This window comes from Lissotriton helveticus, chromosome 6 (assembly GCF_964261635.1).
Source record: "Lissotriton helveticus chromosome 6, aLisHel1.1, whole genome shotgun sequence".
In the NCBI taxonomy this organism is placed as follows: Eukaryota; Metazoa; Chordata; class Amphibia; order Caudata; family Salamandridae; genus Lissotriton; species Lissotriton helveticus.
The window spans coordinates 848922424-848937324 of record NC_136067.1 but is presented as its reverse complement, the minus strand read 5'-3'; the positions used below and the strand labels follow the sequence as shown (position 1 = coordinate 848937324).

Below are 14901 nucleotides of genomic sequence, written 5' to 3'. Positions count from 1 at the left end.
GTGGAATCGTCTCCCCAATTCCATCCGCCTGGAATCTAACCATCTCCTTTTCAGGAAACTGCTGAAGACCTTTCTCTTTCCTTGAGTAGTGGAAACGTTCTCTTGTCCTAAATGCGCTGGGATGCCCTAGGGTAGCCATGCGCTATAGAAATGCGTATTCATTCATTCATTCATCTACAGTCTCATAGCTGGATTCAAGACCGGTATAAAGAGTAGGGAAGCATAGACTACATGCAATACCACCCTTTTATGGGCAGTTAGATGGTATCTTATTGCATATTGTGTTTTGTTTTCTCTGTTCATTTTCCTGTCATGGTGAAAACATTGCGTGGGCCATGTTTCCAGCCCATTTGGGTGACCGGGAGACAATGATTAAAGTTGGATATGCACGCACTCAGTGGCTGAAATGGAATTGTAAAGAGTAGGTCCTCCCTCGTCAAGTGTACCTGTGTGCTCTTGAGAAGTGCCGGTACGTCCCCATTACAAGTATTTAAGGACAAATGTTGATGGTTGCCATGATGCAGGAGTGGAGGTGTCGTTATGCTACCTCTCACCTGCAACTATTTAGTGATGCAATTTTTTGTACTATTTTCACTAGGGGCCATATGTAGGTAGCTAAATAACGGTCGGTAACGGCTGAAATTCGGTAAATTTCCCATTACCGACCGGTATTTAGGCATTTGAGATGTAGGAGGCCAAAAATAAGGATTGGGTAATTATGAATCAGTAAATACCGATTCTTCATTACCGAATTCAAAATTACAGATTCGGAATTACCAATTCCTCATTTACCGAATAGGTAAATAAGAAACGGTAAAAACGAGAAAAGAGATGTAGGTAAATTTGGTAATACCGAATTTCATGAAATTCGGTATTTAAGAGGCGGTAATTAACACTGCCTGAAAGCAGTTGGTAATCAGCTACAATGTATATAAGCAATCCCAAAATGCAGCAGTGTGATCACTATGGCGGGTTTCTATGTGATACACTATACACTATAGAGAGACCTCTGGACTGACCTATCTAATTTCAAAAGTTGGTATATCTCAAAACAAACATTTCTACAAGGACACAGCACAGCTATATCAATATATACACGAAGCAATAATTCTCATTTAGGCTTTATTCATCATTTATTTCTCTTAGTTTATAATTCATTTTAGAAAGCCATTTTTTTTGGTTAGTGTTCTTTGAATTTTTTTATATACATACAAAAACAATTATACACATTTTATAATTTCTGTATTTAGAAAAAAGTGATTTCACAATAAGTACACAATAGAGGATTTCATATAACCGACCAGATGGACTAAGGACGACACATGCGGAGGAACAGATACTCATCCACATGAGTGATAATACGCTCTGGGTGGAGACTCCATGAATAACGGGGAAGGAAAAAGAAAAATACCCCAGTGAAACCAATCAACAGGACCCCCCCTCTTTTCAAGAGAGAGACCAAACTAATAAGAATTTTTCTACCTGTGCCTAAAGAAGAAGAAAAGAGACGCGATTGGTGTCCTCATAATTAATACCAGATAGAGCTACTAACGATACGGAATAAGATATTACAGTTTTATGGAAAGCAGAAAAGAGCATCTTCCCGGCTTGGGCATTAATATACCTGAGAAATAAAAAGTTATGAACCAAATACGTAACCTGCAACAGTGCAGTTGTTACAAAAAAAATGTGAAGATACCCCTACCTTGAAGAAAATTGAATATTTATTGGCCCTGATGAAGGTGGCATATATTTTTAGCTTACACCGAAACGTAAGTAGGCCACTGACAGACAACTGAAAAACCAACTGAGAAGGATCCCCAAAAGAAGGATAGCAAATGCAAAATTGGGGATGGTATCTATGTACAATATCTGAACAATATCCCTATTGTGGGCCGTTTTAAATTCGGTTGTCTGTTTGTTTCTCTAGATCCCTTGTGCGTAGTATGTAAGAGACAGTATGTATGAGCAGTATGAATGGTGAGACTGACATGGACGAATGAATAAAAGCTGTTTTATTTAGCTTTCTTTTATTATTGAATGTTTTGGTGGGGGTATTATATAAAATCCTGTATTGTGTACCCTTTTGTGAAATCACTTTTTTCTAAATACAGAAATGATAAAATGTGTATAATTGTTTATGTATGTATATACAAAAAATTCAAAAAACACTAACCCAAAAAAATGGCTTTCTAAAATGAATTATAAACTAAGAGAAATAAATGATAAATAAAGCCTAAATGAGAATTATTGCTTTGTGTATATCTTGATATAGCTGTGCTGTGTCCTTGTAGAAATGTTTGTTTTGAGATATACCAACTTTTGAAATTAGATAGGTCAGTCCAGAGGTCTCTCTATAGCGTATATTCCTTCCTTTCCCTTTCCTCTAGACCTAAAAGAAATATTGATTGGGGGTACCCTTAGCTGTGAAAGGTTTTCTATGTGATTGCAAGGCGGCTACATCTACAGGCAGCAGGAGTGAGAACCTGGAGACAGGAGGAGCGCATTTACAGACAGCGCATCACACTCTTCCAACAAACTGAGGCTGAGATCCATGAAATGTACAGGCTACACCCCCACACCATCCTGGACTTGATAAGGGACCTGCACCCACTCCTGGAGCACCCAACACCAAGGGCGCACACCATACCACCACATGTGCAGGTGCTCTGTAGCCTACATCTACTTGCATCTGGCAGTTACCAGGGGGGTGATAGCTGCGGTAGGCGGGGTGTCTCACAGTTGCCTGTCCCGTTTCTTCAGAAAGTTCATGGATGCCATGATGCAGAGAATGCATCCCTACATTAGCTTCCCATACACACTGGCGGAACTGCTGAAAACCAAGACAGACCTTTACCAGATGGCACAGTTCCCGCATGTCATCAATAGGGATTCCATCAATAGGGTGTATTGATGGCACACACATTCCAATCTGCCCACCAGCAGCCACTGAGTATATCTACAGGAACAGAAAGTCCACATACTCCATAAATGTGCAGGTAATCTGCAATGCTGCCAACATAATCACTGACATCGTGGCCAAATTCCCTGGGAGCACCCACGACTCATACATCTTCCAGAACAGTGGGATCTACACACGCCTGGCTGCAGGAGAATTTGGAGAAGGATTCCTGCTAAGTAAATCACTGTGACACCCCCTTATACTTACTGTCGATGAACGTGTATTAGTGTATGTGACTAATGGCACTCTCTTTCTCACCTAGGCGATAGTGCATATGCCATGCGGTCATTTATCCTCGCTCCCTACCTAAACCCATCAACCCGAGTGAGAGACGATACAACGTGGCACACAAATCAACACAGAACTTTGTGGAGCGCACGTTTGGAGCAGGTTCCCCTGCCTCCACAAAAGTGGAGGCGCACGTCAGTACACACCCATCATCTGCTGCAAAATCATTGCAACTTGTGCAATGCTGCACAACCTTGCCACAAAGAAAGGTACAGAAGTGGAATTAACTGATTTTGAGGACAATGATGATGAATTTGCAAAGCCAGCGCCCAACGCAGCAGGAGTGGCACCAGCAACACATGGGAGACAGAGACGGGCAGAGATCACACGCAACTATTTTTAAGTAAGTAAGGAGACACAGCCAGTTGTTGAATGTAATGACTTAGTTTTAATTTCTGGGCACTAGGCCACAACACAAACGGCCAAACTTGGCAGTCCAATTTGTGACATCCATAGTAGGAAGTCATGGGTTACTTCACCCAATGTAGTTCTGAACGTGTGGGCTGCATCAGCGTCTGCGGCCACGCATATCAGTGCTGGATGCCATTAACTGACTGTCCTCATTGGCTGTGGAACCAGTGCCAGCCCCATGCAGTTTGCTGCTCCTCCGGGTGTCTGTTTCAGGGGGGGTTAATGCTACTCCAACTGGTCGTGTCCTCGCTGTCCCCAACTTCCACAGCACCAGTAGTGGCAGACTGAGTCGTCGGCAGCACTTCAAGAGCAGTGGTCACCTTTACCGCCCCCTAGAGACATCAGTGCTGCAGTGCGCCAGCCTCTCCTGCATGGCCACGAAGCGCCTGCAGAGCAGAGAAGTGGCAGTTGCTAGGCGGTTCACTGCCCTCGTATGGTGCTCCATTTTCTGCCTCTCCCTGCACCGTGTAACCCCGTCCTCATCCAATTTGCTGCACAGCAGCATCACAGACTGGGACATGTCCTGCAAGCCCGCAGCCATCTCCTTCATGCCCTCAGCCATTGAGCTAATGCCCTTATCAATGTTGGTCATGTTGTCATTGAGGCGCTTCATTTGTCACTGGACTGACTGAATTGCCTTGCCTTGTAGGCGCTGCACCTTCACCATGGTTGACTCCAGCCCTCCGAAGACACCATGGCTCTCACCCTGTGGAGGTGGACTGCTCTCATGAGCCCTGCGGTGGCGTCTGGCACCTGTGTGTGCTCCCTCAGAAGTGGACAGCAAACCAGCATTGCTGCCATCCAGTGGCACAGTGGATGTCCCCCCCCCCCCCCCACATCCCCCCTCGACTCTTCTGAGGAGGACTCAAACGCCTGCAGTCTGGCAACAGCACGCCTCGTAGGTCTAACCACTGCAGGGGGGTGTTGCTGCTGGTGAAGCCAGCAGTAGTGGCAAGGCTGGCTGTGGTGGCGCGGCTGGCAGTGGTGGTGAGCTGGCTATGGTGGCGAGGCTGGCTGTGGTGGTGAGACTGGCTGTGGTGGTGAGGCTGGCTGTGGTGGTGAGGCTGGCTGTGGTGGTGTTATGTGCCCTGCACTCGTACTGGCCTTCTCTGTGATGTCATTCCGGGATGCCCTCTCTCCCTTGTCCTGAGCAGTCCTGCGCGATGTCTCGTCTGTGGACAGAAATTGTAGATTATCTCAGTGTACCCGCAGCCCTGCAATGCAATCAATAAAATACATTTCTGCCACACTATCTCATTGTCCTCTGCCTGCTTATTAATGATGTGTCTCACATGCCTTGTTGTTCAGTGCAATTCCTGTCATGATCGGGGTTTCACTGACTACATCTCCCATAATGCATTGCGGGTCTGAACAAAAACCTGTACTGGAGTGGGATTCACATAGCGCAATTGGGGATTTGGGATAGAGGAAGGGGGTGCACAATGCTTTGCATGCTTCCTACCTTGTTTGGAAGCAGCTCTGGCAGAGCAGTCTAAATCCCCGATTCCACAGACACTTTCTGGCTCTATCGTGGACTCCACAAGCTGCTCAAGTTCAGTCAAGGCAGGTGCCCTGTTCCTTCCTCTTCCTGTCTGGCTAGCTTGTTTTTTAAGATCAGTCATCTTCTTCTTGGTGATGCTCCTGATGTCATACTACCTCTTCTTGAGCACTTCAATGTCCCGGGGGGTCACTCCAATGGCATTCACCTGAGACTGGATTCCAAGCCTGATTTTTCTTTTCTCTGATTCTGCAACTTGCAGGGACTGCTTTCCAAACAACTTTGTGTGCTCTTCACTACCTCCTCCACAAGGACCTGCCGTTCCTTCTTACTAAATTTCAGTTTCTACTTCCTTTCCCCTCCTTCTCTTTCTGTGACCTGGCTGGCCATTGTGCAAGATTTGCAGGTAAAGTTCAAGCAGTGACACTGTTGCTCTCCTCTGCACTCCCAGCCTCTCCAGAAGGTTCTGATTGTGTGCACCTGCCTGGGTGTGGCCACTTCCTGGTTGGGAGGGGTGGTGGTTGCACAGGATTGGCTGATTCCTCAATTGCTGTTTTTTTAAATTTCCGAATCAGTATTTACTGATTCGGTATTTACCGATTTGGTAATATTTACCGATTCGGAATAACCGATCGGTATTGTGGAATCAGTAAATATTTACCTATTTTTTCCGAATCGGTAATATTTACCGAATTATTACGTACATGGGAAATACCAATTTCTAAATACCGATTCGGTAAAATTCGGTAATTAGTAATCGGTATTTCCAAATTACCTACATATGGCCCATAGTGATGTAATGTTTAAGAAAAATGAGGCTGCAGATCTTGAACATATGTAACCGTCACCTAGCAAGAATCCCATTCAGTAATTAGACTTAAAAAAAATGTAATAATCAACTTTATTGCAATTTTGCGGCAGGGACATTCATTATAACATACAATAAGGCCTCTGCTTAGAATAACACATCAAGACATGGCAACATTTCTGCAGATTATATCAATTAAATTACATTGATAATCCGTAGAAAAAGCACCAATTTCCCCACACACTTTCTATTTATGGGGACACCCACAAGCAGCATAAACAGACTTTTCCTGTTGTGCACAGCAGTCTAACCCCCTGCGGCAAAATAAGATCGATGGGGGGTCAGCTGTTTCCATGTGCGTGACCAACAAGGAGGCACCCCAAGGAAAACATGATCAGCTTATGGGCCCCCTAGCTACTCCACCAGCCCGTACAGCACATTACACGGATCCAATTCCAGTGCTCCCAAGAACCGCGGAGAGCTCCCAAACCACCCCATCCCAGAAGGAACGCAGCGTAGGGCAGTACCATCCCATATGGAGAAACTCTGCAGCTGGGAGCGCACATCGCATGCAAGCAGCATGGGCATTGGGAGATATTCGGTTCAAATGGCGCAGAGAGAGACAAGTTGAATAAAGGTAGTTTATGTGAATCATGTGCATATATGAGGAGTTCACCAGTTCACGAGGTGAGACAGGCCTCCCTCGAGTCATCTTCATCAAGTTCCCCCACCCAATTTACTAATTTCTGTCTTAGCAGATCGAAGCCATCTGGGGCATGACTGACCAATGAGCAGTAAATAAGAGAGATGGCTTCTTTCCCCAGGTGCCCCAGGAAGATCTTGGCTTCAAACCAACTGTATTCAGGAAGCGGGCGTCTGGTCGTGTGGTCGCAGAGCATGTCGCAGCTGAAGGAAGCAAAAAAAATTGAATTAGCTAGAGCATAGGGAAGTAGAAAGATATCAGAGTCATGTACCCCGCCATGACTTTTGGTATGTTTTGTGTGGTTATGAGTGCTTCCTTCTTTTTTTTAATAGAATTAGAAGATGGAAAGCACTCGCCTAACAGAACCAAGGCTGAAAGTGAATTGAAAATGTAATTCCGGTAAACACATTTGGTGTACAGACCCAAGGTTAAGAGAAGAGACTGGCTAGAAACATAACAATGGAAAGTAGTCAAACCAATGTATGTGGTTGTGAGAATACACTGGCAGGGGAGTCATCTAAGTGCGTTCATGATTAAAGGAATCCTGGGTGAAAGTCATTTAACTGTAGACAGGATAAGAATATTGAGTGGAAGCCAGGCTATAAACTGGATTTAGAGAACAGTGGAGTTATATAATCTAACCAATAGTCATAGGCATGGACGTAAATCATCTGATCTTTAGATAATGGGGTTAAGAGAACACTGGATGGATATTTATCTGTAAACATAGGATTAAGAGACACACTGGATGGATCTAACCTATTAACAAAAAAGTTAAATGATCTCATTTAACCTGTTAAAATTCGTTGGATTGTGGTCATGGGATGGGAATCACCTTACCTTTAGATAAGGGGCTAAGAGCACTGAGTTGAAAGGCTTGCACACATAGATGAGAGACTGGAAATCAGACATTCAAATGTATGCACACATACTTCAGATAACTCTCAATCAAAGTGCCCTACTTTGAGGTGGGTCGCACACCTTGGCGATAAGGATATTAAAATAGCCACCCCAACCCCTCTGGGTAAAATCTGTGGGGCAGATTTACTAAAAGTTCATGAAGCACAGGAAAATAAGTTGCTTCCTTGCATGGGCGTGAAAGAGCTAAACACTGCCATATTTGCAAAGATATGGCACTGTTGGGCTCTGTTCCTGTGCTGGCTCACTTGTGGTTGCCTAGTACCAACACAGGCACCCTTCTGTCGTATCTCAAGGAAGCCTGTATTGTGGTCAGGATTGTTTTTGTGCAGAAGGAAATACCTTCCTTCACACAACAGGTGTCCTATGTATATTTCTCTTTGTGTGTGTGCTTCAGAATGCAATGGAAATAAAAATTAACAAGGAGAAATTGAAATATCTCTTCTTGTTAGGCCTCAGGTAGGCGCACCATGTTGGCGCAAATCCAGGTTTTTCAGACATTATAAGATTGGGTTTGCTTCAAAATCGAGGGGTGAATGAATGCACTAGAACGCCCATGATCCTGCCAAGGAGCGCCTCCCATGAGCAAAGTAACAGAAAGCAACTGTGTTGCATGACTTTTCTTTTTTAATAAGCCACTCAAACCAAGTTTTGCGTGGCTTAGTAAATCTCAAAATACATTTTGCGTCTGGGCTGCGTCTAAAAAGTGACGCAATCTAGGTGCAAAATGTTAATAAATCTGGGCCTGTGTTTGCGAATTCTTTCATGCATGATCTAGATTACACGAGATAAGAACACACGTGCAAGGCCCATGGTATATTTGTCCTTTGAAACTGCCTGACATTACTTTGTGATCCACACCATGCCACAGCTGCCACTTACTCGCCCCTCAGATACATGTGCACACCATTGTTTCTACATATTAATTATATCCTTTGCACCTCCGAACTACCCTGAGGAATTTGGGTTCTGACTTCTCATCTAGCCGGTGCCTTGTCTGCCTAAGCATGGTCACTGTGCACAGTTTCAGTCTCCACTCACTTAATCTATTCACCCTCTTTGCCACCCCCTTAATGGACCTCTTCCTGCTTGCACCTTTACAGCATTTTAACCAATCCATTTATCCTCACTCATTCTTCTAATAATTAGTCACTCGTTCAGCCCATTGATCCAGCCACCCACATTCACGCAAGTGAATCTCCTTCCTCACATTCATTCATTCATTTATCCGTTCATTTTTTTATTGACCCTAATGCACTTATTCATACATCATCAGGCTCTCACCCACACCATCACTCCACTGAAAGACCGATGCCAATACACACTTAGTACAAAGTAAGGTAAAAAGACTATATTGCACTTATTAATGATTGATTTCGTGTTTTTTGTTGTTTCTTGCAGACTATAATAAAAATGGATGGTGGCAAATTGGTTCATACACAGAAATGGGACGGAAAGGAAACTACCTTAGTTAGAGAGATTAAAGATGCACATATGGTTATGGTAAGTATGAAAAGTCTAAATGGAGACTTTAGTTACATATGCTCAGTTTTATGTTGATAGGCATGCAAAAAAAGCTTGAGGGATGTATTGGGAAAATATCTCCTGAGCGTATTCATGTCTTTCGCTTGTACATGTCTAAACTATGCAAAGCTTGCTCATTTAAGGTTGCACAGGAACAAAGGGCCTATGCTTAATTTGTGCCAGTAGTTGCAGGTGGTGGGCACCATGACTCATTTTTAGGTCAAGCCTGCAGGCAGCACTTGGTGACTCATGTATATATTTAAAAAAAAAATACTTATTTTTTTTTAAACATTCTTTATTGCACATAATTTTTCATAACAATTTTGGAGCACCCCACCCTCCACCCACTCCGATACAGGCATGATTACACGATATTATTGTCCATATCGACTAACATCAAATAAACTGAACTTGGCGAGTAGCTAAACCCTGAAAACAGAACTATAAATATTTACATTAAAGTAATAAAAAAGAACTTACTGTCCTAGACTTTCGATCCATTGCGTAAGTGGGTACCAAATTTCTAAACCTTTCTTTTTCAACCCCATCCTGCTATATATTGCTTTCTCCAAGCTATATGTTGAAAGTAATCGGGCCTGCCATTGTTGGAACGATGGGGGAGCAGTAACCAGCCAAGCAGAAGCGAGACAGATTCGAAGCACCGCCATAGAGACAAAGAGAAGTCCCTTCATGTTATCAGGGGTATCAAACCCCAATACTATTTCCGATGTTGTAATGACAATTTGTGCCTCAAATATTTCAGAGAAAAAAGTAGATATCTCGCGTCTGATGGTACATAGTGCCCTACATGTAGCAAACATATGTATTAAGTCTACTTCTGGCATCGTACATCTGGGGAAAAATGTCCCTTTACCTGTGCTCCATTTGGCTAACTTATAAGGGGTGTGATATAGAAGAAAAAAAGTTTTATAGAATTGTGCTTGCAGTTTTGAGGACATCAATATCGATTGGGATAGCTGAAGTGCATTCTGGATAGATATAATTGAGATTCTGAGTTTATTCTGCTAGTTATCGGTGTGTTGATCCATATCATCCGGGAAGCCGGCGGTTAACTTGGTGTATATTGTCCCGATTTTTACATTACTACATTGAACAATAGATTCTATTAACTCATTTTTCTGAAAAGCTACCCTACCCCCCCTTTTTTCATGATATAGTCCCTAACCTGTAAGTATTTAAAGAAGTCCCTATTTTCTAGGCCATATTTGTGTTTTAAAGATTCAAATGAGGAAAGACCAGCTGACTCATAAAGAGAACCGACTTGGACTATACCAAGTCTGGTCCACCGAGTCATGCACATGTCAGAAAAGATCTCCGGGAGATTTTTATTACATATAAGAGTAGTGTAGTACGAAAACCGACCTAGCCCTAGGTGTTTACGGACGTCATTCCAGGCAGCGTAGATACCTTTTAGAGTTTTGAAGCGCACTTTCTTAAAATGGCAGTCATAAGTCAATCGCCACAAATGTGCGCCCGCTAGATTACCTAAAATAAGTTCCTGAGGAGTTGGAACAGATCTCTCTAAAGAATCCTCCTGATTATTCCTTAACAACTGGCTACTATACTTAAGGATTGTTGCCCACCAGTAAGTTTTAAGGTTAGGGAGTGCCAGACCTCCTCGATTTATTGGTAGAGTAATAAATCTATTAGCTCTACGGATTTTCCCATAACTCCATATAAAGCGAGAAAAAATACTATCAATTTCCTTAAATATTAGCGGTTCAAAGTTCACACAAATAGTACGAAAAAAATATAAAAATCTAGGAAGATATACCATTTTAATTAGATTACATCTTCCTATAATTGTGAGATGTAGATTATGCAGTTTTTTTTAGACTTTTTTCCGTTTGTTTCATTAGAGGAACCATGTTAAGTTTAACCAGGTTGTTTAAATTAGCAGTAAGATTGACGCCAAGATACATTGCCTGATCCGTTACCCTTTCATCCACAAAATTACTATTACTATTAATTAAGATTTGAGTTTTGGTCTGGTTCAGTTTGTACCCCGAGATTTCGCCAAAATTATTTGCCTCTTGTTCCATTGCCTCTACAGATTTTTTAGGATCGGCTGTAACTATAGCGATGTCGTCGGCATATGCTAGGGACTTAGTTTTACCATTAATAGTCTTTATTGGCATTATTGATGTATTCATTTCCAATCTGTGGATGAACGGGTCAATGAATATGGCAAATAGCAGAGGGGAAAGCGATACAAAAGGGGATGATGGACGGAGCGTTTGAGCAAATCAAACACTCACCCCCAGTCAACTGATCTGGGTTTAATCCATCACCATTCTTTAGCCCACTCAGCCACCCCATTTCAGACATGGCTATATGCAAATCAGTCTGACCCTGTGCCTCATGGGAACAGTCCAGCCCGAACTGCCAAGCCATGTCTTCCATGGACCGGAAACAAACATCCTGGGACCGGTTTCGGATTCATAATCCTCATCAGCCAGGCTATCTTGAATCCAGTGGCCAAGTGAGCAAGGGACTCACGTCTGAGCATACCCTGCCACACTTAGGGCGAACAAAGCGATACAAAAGGGGATGATGGACGGAGCGTTTGAGCAAATCAAACACTCACCCCCAGTCAACTGATCTGGGTTTAATCCATCACCATTCTTTAGCCCACTCAGCCACCCCATTTCAGACATGGCTATATGCAAATCAGTCTGACCCTGTGCCTCATGGGAACAGTCCAGCCCGAACTGCCAAGCCATGTCTTCCATGGACCGGAAACAAGCATCCTGGGACCGGTTTCGGATTCATAATCCTCATCAGCCAGGCTATCTTGAATCCAGTGGCCAAGTGAGCAAGGGACTCACGTCTGAGCATACCCTGCCACACTTAGGGCGAACAAAGCGATACAAAAGGGGATGATGGACGGAGCGTTTGAGCAAATCAAACACTCACCCCCAGTCAACTGATCTGGGTTTAATCCATCACCATTCTTTAGCCCACTCAGCCACCCCATTTCAGACATGGCTATATGCAAATCAGTCTGACCCTGTGCCTCATGGGAACAGTCCAGCCCGAACTGCCAAGCCATGTCTTCCATGGACCGGAAACAAGCATCCTGGGACCGGTTTCGGATTCATAATCCTCATCAGCCAGGCTATCTTGAATCCAGTGGCCAAGTGAGCAAGGGACTCACGTCTGAGCATACCCTGCCACACTTAGGGCGAACAAAGCGATACAAAAGGGGATGATGGACGGAGCGTTTGAGCAAATCAAACACTCACCCCCAGTCAACTGATCTGGGTTTAATCCATCACCATTCTTTAGCCCACTCAGCCACCCCATTTCAGACATGGCTATATGCAAATCAGTCTGACCCTGTGCCTCATGGGATCAGTCCAGCCCGAACTGCCAAGCCATGTCTTCCATGGACCGGAAACAAGCTTCCTGGGACCGGTTTCGGATTCATAATCCTCATCAGCCAGGCTATCTTGAATCCAGTGGCCAAGTGAGCAAGGGACTCACGTCTGAGCATACCCTGCCACACTTAGGGCGAACAAAGCGATCCAGGCTGATGAAGGCTGATAGCCAGAAACCGGTCCTTGGATGCTTGATTCCGGTCTGGGAAAGACATGGCTTGGTAGTTCGGAATGGACTGTTCCCATGAGGCACAGGGTCAGAGCTGATTTGCATATAGCCAGTGTCTGACCCAGGGTGGTGTGGAGTGCAAGAAAACAATGGATTTAGGCCCAGATCTTTGTACTGGGGTGAATGTATGACATTGTTCTAAATTCTGTCCATCACTGTGTTTTTTGCAATTTTCACCCAGAGTGTGCTGGGTATGCTCAGACGTGAGTCCCAGGCTCTCCACACCACTGGAGTCAAGCTATCCAGGCTGATGAAGGCTGATAGCCAGAAACCGGTCCTTGGATGCTTGATTCCGGTCTGGGAAAGACATGGCTTGGTAGTTCAGACTGGACTGTTCCCATGAGGCACAGGGTCAGAGCTGATTTGCATATAGCCAGTGTCTGACCCAGGGTGGTGTGGAGTGCAAAAAAACGATGGATTTAGGCCCAGATCTTTGTACTGGGGTGAATGTATGACATTGTTCTACATTCTGTCCATCAACTGTGTTTTTTGCAATTTTCACCCAGAGTGTGCTGGGTATGCTCAGACGTGAGTCCCAGGCTCTCCACACCACTGGAGTCAAGCTATCCAGGCTGATGAAGGCTGATAGCCAGAAACCGGTCCTTGGATGCTTGATTCCGGTCTGGGAAAGACATGGCTTGGTAGTTCGGACTGGACTGTTCCCATGAGGCACAGGGTCAGAGCTGATTTGCATATAGCCAGTGTCTGACTCAGTATGGTGTGGAGTGCAAAAAAACGATGGATTTAGGCCCAGATCTTTGTACTGGGGTGAATGTATGACATTGTTCTACATTCTGTCCATCAACTGTGTTTTTTGCAATTTTCACCCAGAGTGTGCTGGGTATGCTCAGACGTGAGTCCCAGGCTCTCCACACCACTGGAGTCAAGCTATCCAGGCTGATGAAGGCTGATAGCCAGAAACCGGTCCTTGGATGCTTGATTACGGTCTGGGAAAGACATGGCTTGGTAGTTCGGACTGGACTGTTCCCATGAGGCACAGGGTCAGAGCTGATTTGCATATAGCCAGTGTCTGACCCAGGGTGGTGTGGAGTGCAAAAAAACGATGGATTTAGGCCCAGATCTTTGTACTGGGGTGAATGTATGACATTGTTCTACATTCTGTCCATCAACTGTGTTTTTTGCAATTTTCACCCAGAGTGTGCTGGGTATGCTCAGACGTGATTCCCAGGCTCTCCACACCACTAGAGTCAAGCTATCCAGGCTGATGAAGGCTGATAGCCAGAAACCGGTCCTTGGATGCTTGATTCCGGTCTGGGAAAGACATGGCTTGGTAGTTCGGACTGGACTGTTCCCATGAGGCACAGGGTCAGAGCTGATTTGCATATAGCCAGTGTCTGACCCAGGGTGGTGTGGAGTGCAAAAATACGATGGATTTAGGCCCAGATCTTTGTACTGGGGTGAATGTATGACATTGTTCTACATTCTGTCCATCAACTGTGTTTTTTGCAATTTTCACCCAGAGTGTGCTGGGTATGCTCAGACGTGAGTCCCAGGCTCTCCACACCACTGGAGTCAAGCTATCCAGGCTGATGAAGGCTGATAGCCAGAAACCGGTCCTTGGATGCTTGATTCCGGTCTGGGAAAGACATGGCTTGGTAGTTCGGACTGGACTGTTCCCATGAGGCACAGGGTCAGAGCTGATTTGCATATAGCCAGTGTCTGACCCAGGGTGGTGTGGAGTGCAAAAAAACGATGGATTTAGGCCCAGATCTTTGTACTGGGGTGAATGTATGACATTGTTCTACATTCTGTCCATCAACTGTGTTTTTTGCAATTTTCACCCAGAGTGTGCTGGGTATGCTCAGACGTGATTCCCAGGCTCTCCACACCACTAGAGTCAAGCTATCTAGGCTGATGAAGGCTGATAGCCAGAAACCGGTCCTTGGATGCTTGATTCCGGTCTGGGAAAGACATGGCTTGGTAGTTCGGACTGGACTGTTCCCATGAGGCACAGGGTCAGAGCTGATTTGCATATAGCCAGTGTCTGACCCAGGGTGGTGTGGAGTGCAAAAAAACGATGGATTTAGGCCCAGATCTTTGTACTGGGGTGAATGTATGACATTGTTCTACATTCTGTCCATCAACTGTGTTTTTTGCAATTTTCACCCAGAGTGTGCTGGGTATGCTCAGACGTGAGT

The 14901-nt window shown here is 44.6% G+C and overlaps 1 protein-coding gene across 1 annotated transcript in view; it reads left to right on the top strand.

Annotated features, from left to right (window-relative positions):
* LOC144763137 (fatty acid-binding protein, brain-like) overlaps positions 1–14901 on the top strand; it is a 464561-nt gene that overhangs the window by 54444 nt on the left and 395216 nt on the right. Inside the window, exon 3 of the mRNA XM_078648458.1 lies at positions 8990–9091. Coding sequence (XP_078504584.1) covers positions 8990–9091 — 102 coding nt within the window. The remainder of the gene's footprint in view (positions 1–8989; positions 9092–14901) is intronic.